We start from the raw sequence: 16,687 nt of genomic DNA, 5'->3' as shown, positions 1-16,687 counted from the left end.
CAAACTTATTCAAGACCTCTTTTCAGTATTCAAGTGTACATCTATGGAATAAACTTCCCCAACACATTAGATTCTCTAGCATCTACGAACATTTAAGCAATATAGAAAATTACATCATCAGCTGTTGCACAATTTTTTGAGGACAATAAGGTTTCGATATTGTATATTGTATTATGATTGTTAAAACTATACATGGACATTATATTCATAATTGTATGATTGTAATTCCTTAAACATATTACTATTATATATGATGAATTGTATTCTGTATTATTTTTTGTATTTGATATATATAGAAGGCCCTGGGGAAGAATAGTGCATGCACTAACCAGGTTACCTTCTTTAAATAAAGTATTTATTATTATTATTATTATTATTAAAAGCATATTTAAACCACATTTAACTCCTTGCAGAATCAAAATCACTTTAACCAACTTTTAATCACATTTAATTCCAGTACCACTTAATTATAATCTCAAGCAACCTAAACTCCAGAATCATTTAGAAACCTGAAATACACTTTTAATCACACTTAACTCCAGAAACATTAATTTTTTAATCCTTTTCAACTATTTAACTTTTAACCCTTAATTCTACTTTCAATTACACTTATCTTCATGCAGAACTACTTCAATCCATTTCCTACCACACTTAAGGCCAGATAAAATTAATCTTCTAGAATTTTCCCCGCCCGCCCCTCTCAAAATGTCTGCCCCGGTATTTTTTATTTCGATTTTTGGGTGTTAAAAGTATTTTCCATGTATTTTTATTCAGCAAGAATTTTGGTCAAAGTTTAAGAGTTATCTCCCGCCTGTATTAAAAGTCGCATGTCGCTATTTACGAGTATAGCAAAAGAGCCATGTGAAGAATGGTGAAAAATCGGCAATAAAAGCAGTTTAAATATGTAATGAAAAGATAAATTGTCAGTGTAAAAAAGGCAGAGAAGAAAAAATAGCATAAACACATCTAGATAGTATTAATCATGTTAATGGCTTGAGCAAATTAGAGAGATTTTAATCAGGAAAAATAGACAGGGAAAATAACACCTTTCAAGTTTTAAACGAATTCCAACTGTGTGTGATTTTTCTTTGAAAAAAAAAAAATAAAACATTTCGTAGGCACACTTTAAAGAATGCTAAGAAAATGTTAAATTTTAAAACTGTTCAGGCCTATTTTCCAACCAAATGTGATATTTTACAGAAAACATAGGTTGGTAAAACTAAAAGGTATTTGAGGAAGTCATGACACTGCATACACAATTTATCGGTATACCCACCCCATTTTGTTGCGTGTGCCGTATTTGTGTACTTGATAATTTCTTAATTAACAATAAATATTTAATTTTTTAAAGCAACAACTTCTTTAAATATTTAAAAGAATATGAAAGGAATAAAATCTATTCATATTGGCATTAACATAACAAAAAATGTTTACATTTAATCCATGTTTTGTTGATACTTCCAATTTAACAATTATAAAAAATAAAAAATAAAATCCGCCCACCCGCCCCAATATTTTAGCAAATTAGGAAGAGAATCTAAAGATTAATTCTATCTGGCCTAACTTCAGAACCACTTGAACCTACTTCCAACTATACTTAACTTCAGAACCACTTTAATCCATTTCCAACCAAATTTAACTCAAAAATCACTTAAACCTACATGTACTTTCATTCACACTTTACTCCAAAACATTTTAAATGAGACTACTTCCAGTAACATTTAACTGCAGAACCATTTTCATCAGTGTTCAGCAACATTTATCTTCAGTTTACCAGTTAATTACATATTCAACCACACAACTTAAACCACTTTTATATACTTTTAAACCATATTTAACTCCAGAATCACAATCACTTTAACCAACATTTTTATTAATTATCACATTTAATTCTAGTACCACTTCAATAAAGTTTCAACCACCCTTAACTCCAGAGCCACTTGAATCAATTTCCAACCACCCTCAACTCCAAAACCACTTAAATACACTTTCAACCACAATTTACTCCACAACCACTTATTTAAATACACTTTTAACCACACTTGAGTCCAGTACCACTTTAATCCATTTCCAACCGCACTTAACTTCAGAACCACTTTTATAATTTTTTAACCACATTTTACTTCAGAACCCTTAAATCAATTTACAACCACTCTTAACTCTAGAACCACTTGAATTTTCTTCCAACCACACTCAACTCCAGGACCACTGAAATTAACTTACTACCACACTTTACCTCAGAACAACTTTAATCCTTTTTCAACCACATTTTATTTCAAAACCCTTAAATCTACTTTCAACTACACTTAACTCAGATCCACTTAAATGCACTATTAAACAACATTTAAAGCCAGGACCAAATTGAACCCAATTTCTACACATTCAACTGAAGAACCACTGAAATCCATTTCCAACCACACTTAACTCCAGAACCATTTAAATCTACTTTCAACCAGACTTTACTCCAGAACCACTTAATCTACTTTCAACCACACTTAAATCCAGAACCACTTAAATCTAGTGTCAACCACACTTAAATCCAGAACCATTTGAATCCACCTTAAGCTGCATTTAACCTCAGAAACACTTAAATCCACTTTCAACCACACTTTTAAAGTATTCCAAGGAGGATTAGATTTGACTTTTACCAATTATTGCCAACTTTTGATTTGCTGGATTATTTTAAAATGAGACAATTCCAAAATCCTACTTTTTTTTTTCCTGTCAGCTGAGTAATGGAACAAAAATTATAGGACAGCTTTGCAATTGTGCTTTAATACAGTAGAACCAATATTTATGATAAAAGCATGTGGAGAAAAAAAAAAGAACAAGATCAATCATTGCAGTAAAGCCAAAAATTCAACCATTTACAGATAATGGCATTTAGATATGTAAGATCAAAGATTAAAAATAACGCTGCATGATTATTTGAGTTGATGAAAATTTCATGTCATTAATGGACTAAAAATGAGCATGTAGGCTGCTTCAATTTTCATTACTAAGCTACCACTGTTACATTTAAGAAAACATTCAGATATTTACAAAGTATGCATAACATTTATAAGAAACAATTTTTTGAACAGCAGATTGATTTTATCTTTCAAAAGTTTTTTTTATGAGAAAAAGTTTCAGTTATTCAGTACTTTTATACCAGAAAATAAGTTTCTTACATGTCAGTACAAAAAATTGTTATTGACCTATTCAAAGATGAAGCAGAAGTATTTTGAATTTGATTGATATTAGCATCTGAAATGCATTCGATCCATGTTGCCATGTGGAGAACAAAAACATCAAAGCTGTGGAGAACACTATTTGAAACAGCTGTCAATAGTTATTGTGATTCAATACATTTGTTTCTGTCACATCAACAAATTGCTTTCTTACATGAGTCAGATGGGGATTTCAATGCTTTTAATTTTTAGTCTTATTCACATATGTTGATTAGCTCATTTCCCTCCCAAAATCAATGAGGAAATGTTTGCATTCAATGAAAATACCCGGTATGTAGGATTTTATGACAGTTTCAATCCATAATTGTTTGGATTGTCACAATTTTTCACTTAAATGGATAATTATGAAAATAGCTACTAACAATGATGGTGAAATTTGGTAATTATCAAATCTGAAGTCCTCTTATTACCATCTGTAACACATGTGGTGGGTATTTTATTTGAGTAATTTGTTCTCTACAGGCCTTACTTCAAGCACACGATGTGGTAGCTCATGAGGTTTATGGAGAGGATGCTGTTCGTGTCACGCCCCCTCCTATCCAGACGTTTTCGAGCCTGAATGGTGATTCCTCACAGCCCCCTAGTCCAGAAGTCGAGATGGATCCTGGGTGTAAAATCAATCGTGTACGACTCGTCCAATTCCAGAAAAACAAGGATGAGCCCATGGTAAGATTTTTTTTCAAACAAGAAAATTTCTTTACTGATTGTTTTGAAATGAATAAAGGTTTTAAAAATGTAAATTCTTTTTAACTTTGTTAATGAACATGCATTCGATCTGAAGTGTGCATACACTTTACAGTCTTTGCTACTACAGTTTTGCATGTGTAAAAATTTTTACCCCTTGTTTTCCTCAGGTTGAGGAGATTTTCTGCATGTAGTATATGAGATAATGGTCTTATTTTTAAAATTAGGGAATTACTCTAAGGGTGAATGAAGTTGGTCAGTGTAAGGTTGCTCGGATAATGCATGGAGGAATGATCCATCGACAAGGTATGGTCATACAGCAGTAGAAATTTATTATTTGCATCAATTCCATCAAATTGATTTAGTACATCTTGTATTGTATTTTTTATTAAAAGAATATCTACTGAGAAAAAATAAAAGTGAAACTAAATGTTGTAAAGAAATACATATAATTACATGTACTTGGATACTTTTGAATTATATGATTTATTTTATGTTCAGTCTGGTGACAGAACATTGAGCAATTTACACTATTTTGACTGCATTGAAAATTTAAAAAGTTAATTCTTCAAAGAGCCCTGAGGCTAATAAGGCCAGTGATTGTACCCAGTTTCTGGGCTCTGAGTGGATAAGTCATTAACTCCTTCAGGATGAGATATTAGTCCTTGGCAGGTTATTCCCAGCCTAAACCAGAACCCATTGTAGCTGGGTGAATTGAGGCAATACATACTTAGTGCCTTGTTTAAGGACACAACATTAAGTTCCCACAGTGGGACTTGAACCTGGGGCCTTTGGGTAAATTTGCCCACTCATGGTTCTGTTTAAGAAATTGTACTTTTTTCTTTTAATTCGCCCCGTCTTATACATGTAACCCCCCTCTTGTGTCAAGGGCAAAAGGGGTTAAACAAAACAAAAGGAAATTTTTTCCCGTATACAGGACAGGGTTCAGTATGACATCACCTCAGCAACATCTTCTTCATTTTAAATTGCTACAATTTAAAAAAAAATGAGTTAAAAAAATTTCAATTAATTTATATCAAAACTAGTAATTGATCAAAATTTTAGGATGCTAAGTAGGCTCTTGTTTTTTACCAGAAAAATTATCTTGGCAAATAGTGACTCAGTTAGACAAATAATAAAAAATTGCTTCATTAATTTAGTGTCAATACATTATGTCATTGTAAAAAATACTATTTGTTTGCAGCTTTTTCATAATTCATAATTGTCCAAGAAGACATATGGACATGAAATATGATATTGTATTCAAGCACAGAAAAGGACTTTGGAATTTGATAAATTGACAAGGGATTTAATATGAGCTGTGTTTGCCCCCCCAAAAAATATCCCAAATGAATCTTTAGTGTATTTTTATTCATGGAAAGTCTAGATTAATATGCTTAAAGTGAGCCTGTTATGTCGAGTCAGATGGAAATGAATTCAGTTTTTCACTATAGTATCCTGTTTATGTTAAGGGGGAACCATTAATGCTGTCAAATATTTCAGTCTCATCAATTCATGGACATTTTTTTTTATTTGTACAGGAACCCTTCATGTGGGAGATGAAATTAGAGAAATAAACGAAGTCAGTGTCGTTAATCAGACAGTGGAAAATCTGCAGAAAATGCTGGTAAATATACCTATGTCAATTATAAAGTATTAACCTAGCATTAGTTTACCCGCATCAAAAAATACATTGTATCTTTGTAATTTCATCTTTGATGTCCTTAACAACTTTTATGCGAAATCTTTATTTCTCTCCATAGCAACTAAGGTTGTTATTTTACTGTTAGGGTCTTTAACACTATGCCTGAGCTCACTCATTCATCATTGGTGTCTGAGACTAATGAGCTTGCTAACTCATCATTGGTGTCTCTAAATAATCTGGCTAGCATCATTGGTATCTGTAATAATGAAGCTTTCTCTATATATTGGGCAACAGAGCTTGTTGTCTAATCATTAATGTTTAAACAACTGAACTTGCTACCACATCACAGCATCTGTAGCAACTGAGCTTGTTTTCTAATCATTGAAATTTAAGCAACTAAGCTTTCACATCATCACTGGTATCTATAATAACTGTGCTTGCAACCTCATCACTGGTATCTATAACAACTGAGCTTGCTACCACATCACTGGTATCTATAACAACTGAGCTTGCTACCTCATCGCTGGTATCTATAACAACTGAGCTTGCTACCTCATTGCTGGTATCTATAACAACTAAGCTTGCTAGTTCCTCTCTGGTATCTATAACAACTGAGCTCATTTCTCATCACTGGTATCTATAACATCTGAGCCAATTCATCATTAGTGCCTTAGACAGGGGAACCTGCTTACTTTTTGTCCCCCGCTTGAAAAGTGGGGCTATTAATTTGGGTATCTATAACAACTGAGCTTGCTCCGTCCGTCCGTCTTTTGTCTGTCTGTAACGCTTGCTACCTCATCACGATATCTAGAACCCTTTGTCTAGCTTTTGCAATGAAATTTAGCATAGCAACTCCCTATGGACTAAAGAAGATCCCTATTGATTTTGAGGTCAAAAGGTCAAAGGTCAAGGTCATAAATAAGCAAATTCTGTCTGTTAAAACACATTCGTTTCCACACGATATCTCTAGAACCATTTGAGCTATTGCAATGAAATTTTACATAACAACTCCCTGTGGCCTAATGAAGACCCCTATTGATTTTGAGGTAAAAGGTCAAAGTTCAAGGTCGTAAATTTATACATTCTGTCTGTATGCAAAACTATCATTTATGTATGATATTTCAAGAAGATTTTGAGCTTATGCAATGTAATTTTATACCAAAACTCCTAGGACGTCTCTCGCCCCTCTCAAAGTACCCCGCCCCTTTTGTTTTATTAGTATTTATAGTATTACATGTCGCTATTTTTAGCGCAGGGGCATGAGGAGAGTTATTGCGTATAAAACAGGTTCTCGGCGGACAAATATGTTCTTATTACATCTATTAGAACTGTTTAATAAAGGCTAAATAAATCAAACACCATGGATTGTGTAAAATTTTGAGAATACCGAACATGAAAACATGAATATATACATGTATGTGACTTCAATTCTGCATATACTTCACTGCGCGTAAAGCGATTCCGTGGTCGAGTGGTTATGTCTCTCGCTTCAAATGTGAGAGGTCCCGGGATCGAATCTTATTGTATTCCTTTTTTTTTTTTTTAGGTAATATTACTTCTTTTTTTTTTTTTGACTAAATGATAGTATTCAGCATGTGAAATGAAAAATTTATGAGGTTATAAAATCATCATTACAGTGTGATAAACATTCCATATAAAAAAATCTTCTATACACATAATAAAGAATAAGCAATCAAATCTTTATATGCATATTGACATACATGTATTTTATTTGCTTCAGTATACATGTATACATTTAATAATTCTACAAATTCAGTCAGGGGGAGCCGACTTTTTCCCTAAGCGGGGGACACGAATTCTCTGAATTAGCTTGTCATTAGTGTTTTAGACAAGTTTTTTGCTACTGGGGTTGCTAATTCATCATATAACAACAGTGTTTGCAACCTTGTTACAAGTTGTATCAACTGAGGTTGCTAAAATATGTACAACATTAATTTTTCTAGCTAATTAACTAATGAATTCAAACCTTTATGAATGTAGCAAATGAGCTTACTGATTTATCTATGATAGCATATAGGTGATATGAAATGCCTATAGCTTGTATATCAATATCTTAATGGCTGTTACAAGAAGCATTTTTTCAGGACAGATTTGATACTTAGACAAATACAATATTCTATTTTTTCCTGAAGACATATTGATTTTCTGTAATTGGCAGACGAGAGACACTAGAAAAGTGTCCCCTAAAAGACATAAAGCGGCGTCTTGGCAATAACTTTGTGCAACTAAAGGTTCCATTAAGTCAACTTTTATTATCTTTTCACAGAAATCATTAAGTGGTAATGTCACCTTCAAAATTGTTCCCCAACCATCAGGCAACGTGCATAAGGAACGAAATGAAAATGGAACACATAAAGAGGTATGAAATAGGAAAACTGGGATCAATTCATAGGCAATAAATAATGTAGAGAACTTTGTGTTATGTACATTCTTAGTCTGAAATTGATACTTAGTGTTTCTTCTTATTGTATTACAGTGTTATTAGTTAGGTTTAGGTATATATTATTTTTATTCCTTTTCTTCTCGAAAAATAAGAAAGTATAGGTAAACCAGGTTTAATCAAGGTCGTAGCTTGATTTATTTCTATGAAATTTGTTGTTTTATTGCATATGCTTGTTTGTATGGAGATAAAATATGCAGTTGAGCTTTGTTACAAGTTGTATCAAGTTGTGTATTAGAGAACCATGTTTTAGACCTACATGATCAGAAATGAGCTTCATATTTTCTAATTATCATAAGTAAAGTGTAGCTGACATGTCTAGAACTACAGATATCTGATAATGTAACATATGTGTTGTAGATCTTTGTGAGGGCCCTGTTTGATTATAATCCTGAGGATGATGATATGATTCCTTGCCCTCAGGCTGGAGTGTCTTTCAGAGTTGGGGATGTTTTAAGAGTGAGTACAACATTGTTTGAAGAAAGAAAAGTTTATATTAAAGTCCTTCCAATATTTCATAAAACTCACTTTACAATTTGAAGAAACCTTAGCTGTAATTAGTGTAAAATAACAATATAAATGTATCTGTATAATGTTTCAGTTAACATACAGAGTACTTATTTGTAGATCATTAACAAGGAGGACTCTAACTGGTGGCAGGCTAAGTTATGGGGCGTGGCCCCTACCACCCCAGCAGGTCTCATCCCCTCCCCAGAGCTTCAGGAGTGGAGAACGTCAATGTCATCGAGGGAAAAAGCCAGACACGAACACGCAGGTACTTGTCTTTCAATGTTATTTGTAGCATGTCCTTTGAATCATAGAGGAGGTATACTGTCCATTCACTTTCTTTCTTTGCATATTGTTTATTATACCCCCCGCAAACGAAGTTTGGGGGGGTATATAGGAATCAACTTGTCCGTCTGTCCGTCTGTCCGCCTAGCTGTCTGTCCGTCTATACGTCCGTCCGTCTGTCTGTCTGTGCAATCGTGTCCGGTCCATATCTTTCTTACAGAGGGACATTAGAATCTACTACTCCACACTAAGATTGCTCATGACCTAAGGGTGTGTCATGACCTTGACTCAAGGTCATTTAGGGAAGTTCAAGGTCACTGGAAGAAAAATTTCATAATTCGTATCCGGTCCATATCTTTCTTATTGATAAACTTGGTAGGTTCTCATTTCACACAAAGATTGCCCATGACCCAAGGGTGTGTCATGACATTGACCCAAGGTCATTTGGGAAAGTTCAAGGTCACTGGAAGAAAATTTTCAAAAATCATGTTTGATACATATCTTTTATGAATAAACCTGGTAGGTTCTCATTTCACACAAAGATTGCCCATGACCCAAGGATGTGTCATGACCTTGACCCAAGGTCATTTGGGAAAGTTCAAGGTCACTGGAAGAAAATTTTCATAATTCCTGTCCTGTCCATATCTTTCTTCTGGATAAACTTAGTAGATTTTTATTTTACACAAAGATTGTCCATGACCCAAGGGTGTGCCATGACCTTGACCCAAGGTCATTTGGGGAAGTTCAAGGTCACTGGAAGAAAAATATCAGGCTTGCTTCGTGCTCCGGTCCATATCTTTCTTCTGGATAAACTTGGTAGGTTCTCATTTCACACAAAGATTGCCCATGACCCAAGGGTGTGTCATGACCTTGACCCAAGGTCATTTGGGGAAGTTCAAGGTCACTGGAAGAAAAATTTCATAATTTGTTTTTGATACATATCTTTATTATGGAAAAACTTACTTCTGAAAAACCCAGCGGGGGTATTTTGTCCCGTTTGGACAGTTCTAGTTTAAATTTTTACACAGATTTTATTATCTTGATTTCACAGTTAATGCTAAATTCTTGGAGAAAGACTTTTAAAAAAAAATTCACACTTTTACTTGACCAAGTTTTTCTCACTCTGACTTGTGTATTGTAGATGCTAATGATTTTGACTTTTTTTAAGCACATTGTTCCTGGTTTGGAAGGAAGAAGAAGGATAAATACCTGGCCAAACACAACTCAATATTTGACCAGTTAGATCTCAATACCTACGAGGAAGTGGTCTGTCTACCAGCATTCATGAGGAAAACATTAGTATTATTAGGTATAATATATATAGTCTAAGGGTGTCATTAATCAGTGTTCATATTCAATTAATTGGTTTACAATACCATTTTCTGTAGGTAGAACATGAAATATGTATAACTTAATCAAGTGTTAATGTGTTAATTAATAAATTCACAGGTGCTCATGGGGTTGGTAGAAGACACATCAAAAATACCCTGATAACAAGTCATCCTGATCGATTTGCTTACCCCATTCCACGTAAGTAAAAGGAAAATTTATAAACAAAAAGGGGGAAATGCTTCCTTATTCTTGTATTGTTATCTACTGTAGTGAAGGATAAGGATGGGGTCTTTCTTCCTCTCACATTTACACACTGATGATACTTCAAACCATTTGTAATGTATGTAGTTTAGAGTACATACTCCAGCCATATCTGATGAAGACTAATCTCTTTACAGACAATGATTATTTGGAAAAAAAATATGCAATGTTCATAATTTTTTATATCCCCAGAAGAGAATATTCTCAAGGAGAATATTATCTCTCTGTATGTCTATGTATATGCTTAAGCGTAGGTCATAACTTTTGAAGTGACATGTCCAGACCTCTACCCAAGGTCATTTGTGTTGCTCAAGGTCAAATATATTTTCAGTTTTCTATGTGGAGGGCAATCATATTTCACAAACATGTCATGTTGATTTGTCTATGTTATCCAAAATCAGAAATGAATGATTTCATTTGTGTATCTGAATACATTTCATTAATATCTTTTTGTTTCAGATACCACAAGAGCACCCCGAGAAGGTGAAATGAATGGAAAAAATTACTATTTTGTTGGCCATGATCAAATGATGAAAGACATTGCTGCTAACGAGTATTTAGAGTATGGAACCCATGAGGACGCCATGTATGGAACAAAATTAGAGACCATTCGCCGCAACTCCTCTCATACCACTGATTGCAATTCTGATGTTGAACTTTCACAGGTACATCTTTTTATAGGCAAAAGAAAATTTTGTTTTACCTGTCTATTTTACCTTTATCACGACACATATTTTGGGTTTTTGTGCAAATTGTGTAACATGGATATATTATAACTATATGGCTAATATTATTTGGAAATAAAATGCCGCTTTAAATTTCAAAGTTATCTCTTAACCACTGCAAAAATTTTTTACCAAAGTGTATTTAAGATGGGTACCTTTTTATGGCATGTTACAAAAAAATGCTATGAAAATTTTAACTTAAAAAAAAAGACAATAGATAAGGTTCTATATGCTAGATTTTTATGATAAGTGAATAACAAAGCTCGTGTGTTACAGGCGATTCGTGTGCTGCGGACGGGGGAATATGCCCCTTATATAGTGTTCATTGCAGCACCGACTATAGCCACCATGCAGGAGGTATCATGGACCTCTATATCTGTGTTGTCAGGCTTTTTTTTTTTTATCTCCCATGTAATGGTTGAGGGAACTTTTTTTAACTGTTTAGAATTGTAAAAATTTTGATGATTGTGGATATTTATTTTACTCTGTTCAAATAAGAATGTCTACTGATCGAGTTTCTTTAAAAAAACACTTTTGAGAAAATTAAGGCACAATTTTAATATCTGATGGGAATTTTCAATTTATTTTCAAAATTAACCTTTGTAAGCTAAGAATGATTTTGTATTTATTTTAAATCAAAACAAGTTCACTCAACCATCAAACCCATATTTTATTTTAATTTTCAGTGGCACTATAGATGTATATATTTGGTTTTTTATATTGCATGGCAATTTTTTTTCTGTTTATTTAATTTTCAGGCACTGAAAGTTTTACGCACCGCTGATTACGCACCTTATGTAGTATTTATAGCAGCTCCATGCTTCAACGATCACCTTCTCAGAAAAACTAAGGATATGAATGTAAGTGATGAAAATTAGAGAGTGTTTCATATTACTAGTAAGACTGTGGGAATGTAAGGGAAGCAAAGATAACAGTGTTTATCACTAGTATAGTATTAAAAAAATAACATATATAGTAAATTGTGTTATTTCTGAGATATCATTTCAAATTATACCAGAGTAGTAATCAAATATTCTTTTTAAAATTTCTTTATTTCGACACAAATTTTTTGTCTGTTTAATCATGTAGTCATCTGTACCTGCATGTCTATAATACCATTACCACCTAAATTTTTCAAATCTCATACCTTTTGTTTTTAATCAATTTATCAATTTTTGATAGTTGGATTTATATTTTACTTAGAATACAAACAGATAAGTTTAAAAGTGTTGTTGCTTTCATATATCTTAATTTACACTGTTGTATATTAGAATTGTAAATGAAACAAACCCCTCATTTTTATGTTGCACAAAAATATTATATGAGAACTTGCTGTTCCATTTAATATATATTTCTACAATGAATCAGATAAACATTTAAGCCTTTCAGGGATATAAGGGTAGGAATAAAGCTATATTTTCAAGTATATGTTGTACAGAGTACCAATTTAGTGAAGACATGTCATTTTGAACCACAACGAAAATATCATAACGAAGCAAATTATTCTATCCTTAGAACTTTGTTATTTATTAGCGTGTTTTACTTTATTAAGAAAGTGATACCAGTAAATAAATCTAAAACATCATTGGACAGAGATAAACTTATGGTTTATAATGTAACAAATAGATCACTTGTCATGAGAATTAAGTGTACCAGCTGCTAAGTAACATTGACTATTTCTATGTATAAGAATTATATGTAGAGGCCAAAGGTTGTAGAAGTACATGTACATTGCATTAATTTTATACTTTCTTTTTTTTATCTTCCTCATTTTACAGGACATTAGCTTGGAGAGATTAGCTACAGAAAGTGAACTTCTTGAAAAAGCCTATGGACATTATTTTGACTTGAAAATTGTGAACAATGACATAGATGAAACCATAAGGAAATTGGAACATGCGATTGATCAAGTCAGTACCACACCCCAGTGGGTGCCAGTCAGCTGGGTCTACTGAATAGTCTGTGATGATTGGTTGTTTAAATGCTCTGTGGCCCTGATTAGGCCTTTGTAAGTGATTTATGTGACTCTGTTGCCCTGATTAGGCTTTTGTAAATGACCTACATGTATATATTTATACATGAATGTGTAAGCGGCCATGATGAGGAAGGTTAAAGGTTATAACCTTTAGTTATAACTATAGATAAAAGTACTTCTTAGATAATCATGGCAAAAAGTGTTCTTGTCCATAAACAGGTTCAGAGTAATTCAGAGAGTATGTGAAAATATAATAGTATGATATAAAATGAGTATGAAACAGGTTTAATTGATATTTATACATTTTTTAAAGCAAATATGATACACTGTAGATAATATCAAGGTTGTACATGGATTGTGGTGAAAGTAGAAGATTGTGTACTTGTGTGTTTATTTCCTAGAGAAAAAAAAAAGCTAGCACCATTTAATATATATATTCAATAATTTTACTATAAAATGGGCATGTGATTTGTTCAATTTAGAACTGCAGATGTTTTTTATTTAATTCCACATGGGAATTTATTACTAACACTATGTATGATTTTCTCTGGAACTTTGTCACGTCATACTTAAAATGCATTATAGGGATGTGTAATACAATCAAACAAATCTGCTTTATTTTCTTTTTACAAATTCAAAAGATATTGTAATTTCATGGAATTATGATCCTATATGGAAAAAGTATATTTACAGTAAATAAATTGATGCATTTGTATAGCAGATTTTGATGCATTAATAATTTATTTACATGTAATCTATCTTCTAAAGACAAACAAGACTGCATTGTATTACAAAATCTGTGATTTTTGAGAAATGGTTGTAAATCTAATTTAATAAATGGTAAGTGTTTGGTGTTTTTTTTTTAGAAATGTGTAATTCTTGTCTCATTACATGCAAGTAAATAAAGGTTGTTATAAGAATTTGATAATCTGTAAAACATTTCAAACCATTTTATATGTATACTGCCAAGTATTAAAATGTCGAGAGAATCAAATTTTTTTGAGAGTGCTAGATAGAGAATACAGATACATGTATATATGTATGTGAGAATAGCATGGTGCTGAATTTGTTCTGATATATGTCTTTGAATTTTTTTGTTATTTGTTTTTATGAGCCCTAAAAGTGGTTATAAGATAAATTAGCTTTACAGATATACCAGAAGGGAGGGGGGATTTTGCTGAGTTTGTTTCAGCCCAGGGACCAAGATGTTTTTTTTTTTGTTTTTTTTTTTAAAACAAAGAATTTTTCTTCAATTCTGACTATTCTGTATATCTAAACATACCAAGTGGATCTTAATTGTTATACTTTTAATATCGCATTTAGGAGGACATAATTTAATAAATGTAAAATGCTTAATTTCTGAAATATAGGATTTGTTTTAACCAAAGTTTATAATACATGTACATGTATTCATAGATTTTGTTCTTGCATTTAGGATTTCAATTAGATGTACATTTATATGAATAAAACAAGTGCAGAATTTAGCAGAAATATAAAATATTAAGTAAAAATATTACTTGAAATCTAAGGCCCTTTGTAAGTTTCAAAGAAACTTGTTTTTTTTATTTATGTACCAGAATACAATGTGTGATGGAGAAAGAGACTGTGTTTTCCACACTGTTGAATATCAATCTTATCTCATTTTGATGTTAGCTTTAACAGTTGATTACAGGAGCTCAAAAGCTGTTTAAATTGCATTTGAATATAATGCTCCATACATGCATATGTATTTTGCTAGACTAAATATTTAAATCTGCGTGTTAGAAAACGAAACTTTGCAAGATTTTTTGTGAATTTTAAAAATAATGTGCAGATGTAATATGTGTTTCTCAAATAAGAGTTTTAGTGATCACCAGTCAAAGTTCAAAGCAGGGGTTGTCTTCATTTCAGCCAGAATACTTTAGTTCTAATCCATCGTTGGTAATCCAGGGGTGATTCACATCGATTCTTTCTTTCATCAGGAAGCTTGTGGACTCAAAACCCGTGGTTTGCGACGATGGTTCTAATCTAGTCCTCTTCATCCTCATTCGTATCTTTTATTTCATTATTCTCTCTTGGATTATAGTGATATAATACTAGTATGGCACTGTTAAATCAAATCTCTATAGGGCAGTCAAATTAACTTTGTAATATCCATTGTTCAGTATTCATATAATATCCATGGTTAGTCATACTCATAATTCCATATCCATGGTTCCCTACCCATATATCCAATGGGTATATGTATATTCCACTAATTTCCACATCTTGGTGACAACATAGGACTTCAATGTAAAAAAAGTATTCACTGCAAGTGTATTCCTTACTGAAATTAATTGATTTTTAGCTCACCTCGACGAAGTCGAGATGAGCTAATGCTATACCCCCGGCGTTGGCATCGGCATTAGCGTCGGCGTCCCAGGTTAAAGTTTTAGGAGCAAGTCCATTCCCAAAGTAACTATAAGCCCTACCTGAACCAAACTTGCATGGATGGTGCATCTAGAGATGTACACTACCAGACTGGCTTCGGATGCTGGATCTGACCTACATTTTTTAGATGAGTGACCAGGTTAAAGTTTTTGGTGCAGGTCCATACCCAAGTAACTATAAGCCCTACCCAGACCAAACTTGCATGGATGATGCATCTAGGGATGGACACTACAAGACTTGCTTCAGATGCTGGATCTGAATTACATTTTCCAGATGAATGACCAGGTTAAAGTTTTTGGAGCAGGTCAATTCCCAAGATGAGTAACCAGGTTAAAGTTTTTGGAGCAGGTCCATTCACAAGGAACTATAAGCACTACCCGGACCAAACTTGCATGGATGATGCATCTAGGGATGGACACTACCAGACTTGCTTTGGATGCTGGATCTGACCTACATTTTCCAGATGAGTGACCAGGATCAAGTTTTTGGAGCAGGTACATACCAAAGGAACTATAAGCCCTACCAGGACCAAACTTACATGGATGATGCATCTAGGGATGGACACTACAAGACTTGCTTCTGATGCTGGATTTGACCTACATTTTCATTCCCAAGTAACTATAAGACCTACCTGGACCAAACTAGCATGGATGATGCATCTAGGGATGGACACTACTAGACTGGCTTCGGATGCTGGATCTGACCTACATTTTCATTCCCAAGTAACTATAAGCCCTACCTGAAGCAAACTTGCATAGATGATGCATCTAGGGATGGACACTACATGTACCAGACTTGCTTCAGATGCTGAATCTTACCAACATTTTCCAGATGGGTGACCAAATTAAAGTTTTTGGAGCAGGTCCATTCCCAAGAAACTATAAGCCCTACCCGGAACAAACTTGCATGGATGATGCATCTAGGGATGGACACTACCAGATATATGCTGGGTATGACCTACATTTTCATTCCCAAGTAACTATAAATCCGATCTACCCGAAAGGGTCAAACTTGCATGGATGATGCATCTAGGGATGGACACTACCAGACTTGCTTCGGATGCTGGATCTGACCTACATTTTCATTCCCAAGTAACTATAAGCCCTATCCAAACCAAACTTGCATGGATGATGCATCAAATGGATGGACACTCACAAGATTGCTATCGGATGC

At 33.4% G+C, this 16,687-nt stretch overlaps 1 protein-coding gene across 1 annotated transcript in view; it reads left to right on the top strand.

Moving 5' to 3' along the window:
* Positions 1–16,442, top strand: part of LOC134253766 (peripheral plasma membrane protein CASK-like) — a 76,595-nt gene extending 60,153 nt beyond the window's left edge. The window contains 12 exon segments of the mRNA XM_062736353.1: positions 3,693–3,896; positions 4,142–4,220; positions 5,456–5,541; positions 7,847–7,939; positions 8,381–8,479; positions 8,648–8,795; positions 9,981–10,121; positions 10,262–10,342; positions 10,865–11,070; positions 11,407–11,487; positions 11,889–11,990; positions 12,909–16,442. Of these exon segments, the coding sequence (XP_062592337.1) occupies positions 3,693–3,896; positions 4,142–4,220; positions 5,456–5,541; positions 7,847–7,939; positions 8,381–8,479; positions 8,648–8,795; positions 9,981–10,121; positions 10,262–10,342; positions 10,865–11,070; positions 11,407–11,487; positions 11,889–11,990; positions 12,909–13,085 (1,497 nt within the window). The 3' untranslated portion in view covers positions 13,086–16,442.
* Positions 16,443–16,687: the final 245 nt, after the last annotated feature.

Source organism: Saccostrea cucullata, unplaced genomic scaffold (assembly GCF_032062105.1).
Source record: "Saccostrea cucullata isolate Sc308-1 unplaced genomic scaffold, CSIRO_AGI_Scuc_v1 ctg112, whole genome shotgun sequence".
Lineage (NCBI taxonomy): Eukaryota > Metazoa > Mollusca > Bivalvia > Ostreida > Ostreidae > Saccostrea > Saccostrea cuccullata.
This window is presented reverse-complemented; position numbering and strand designations above follow the sequence as displayed.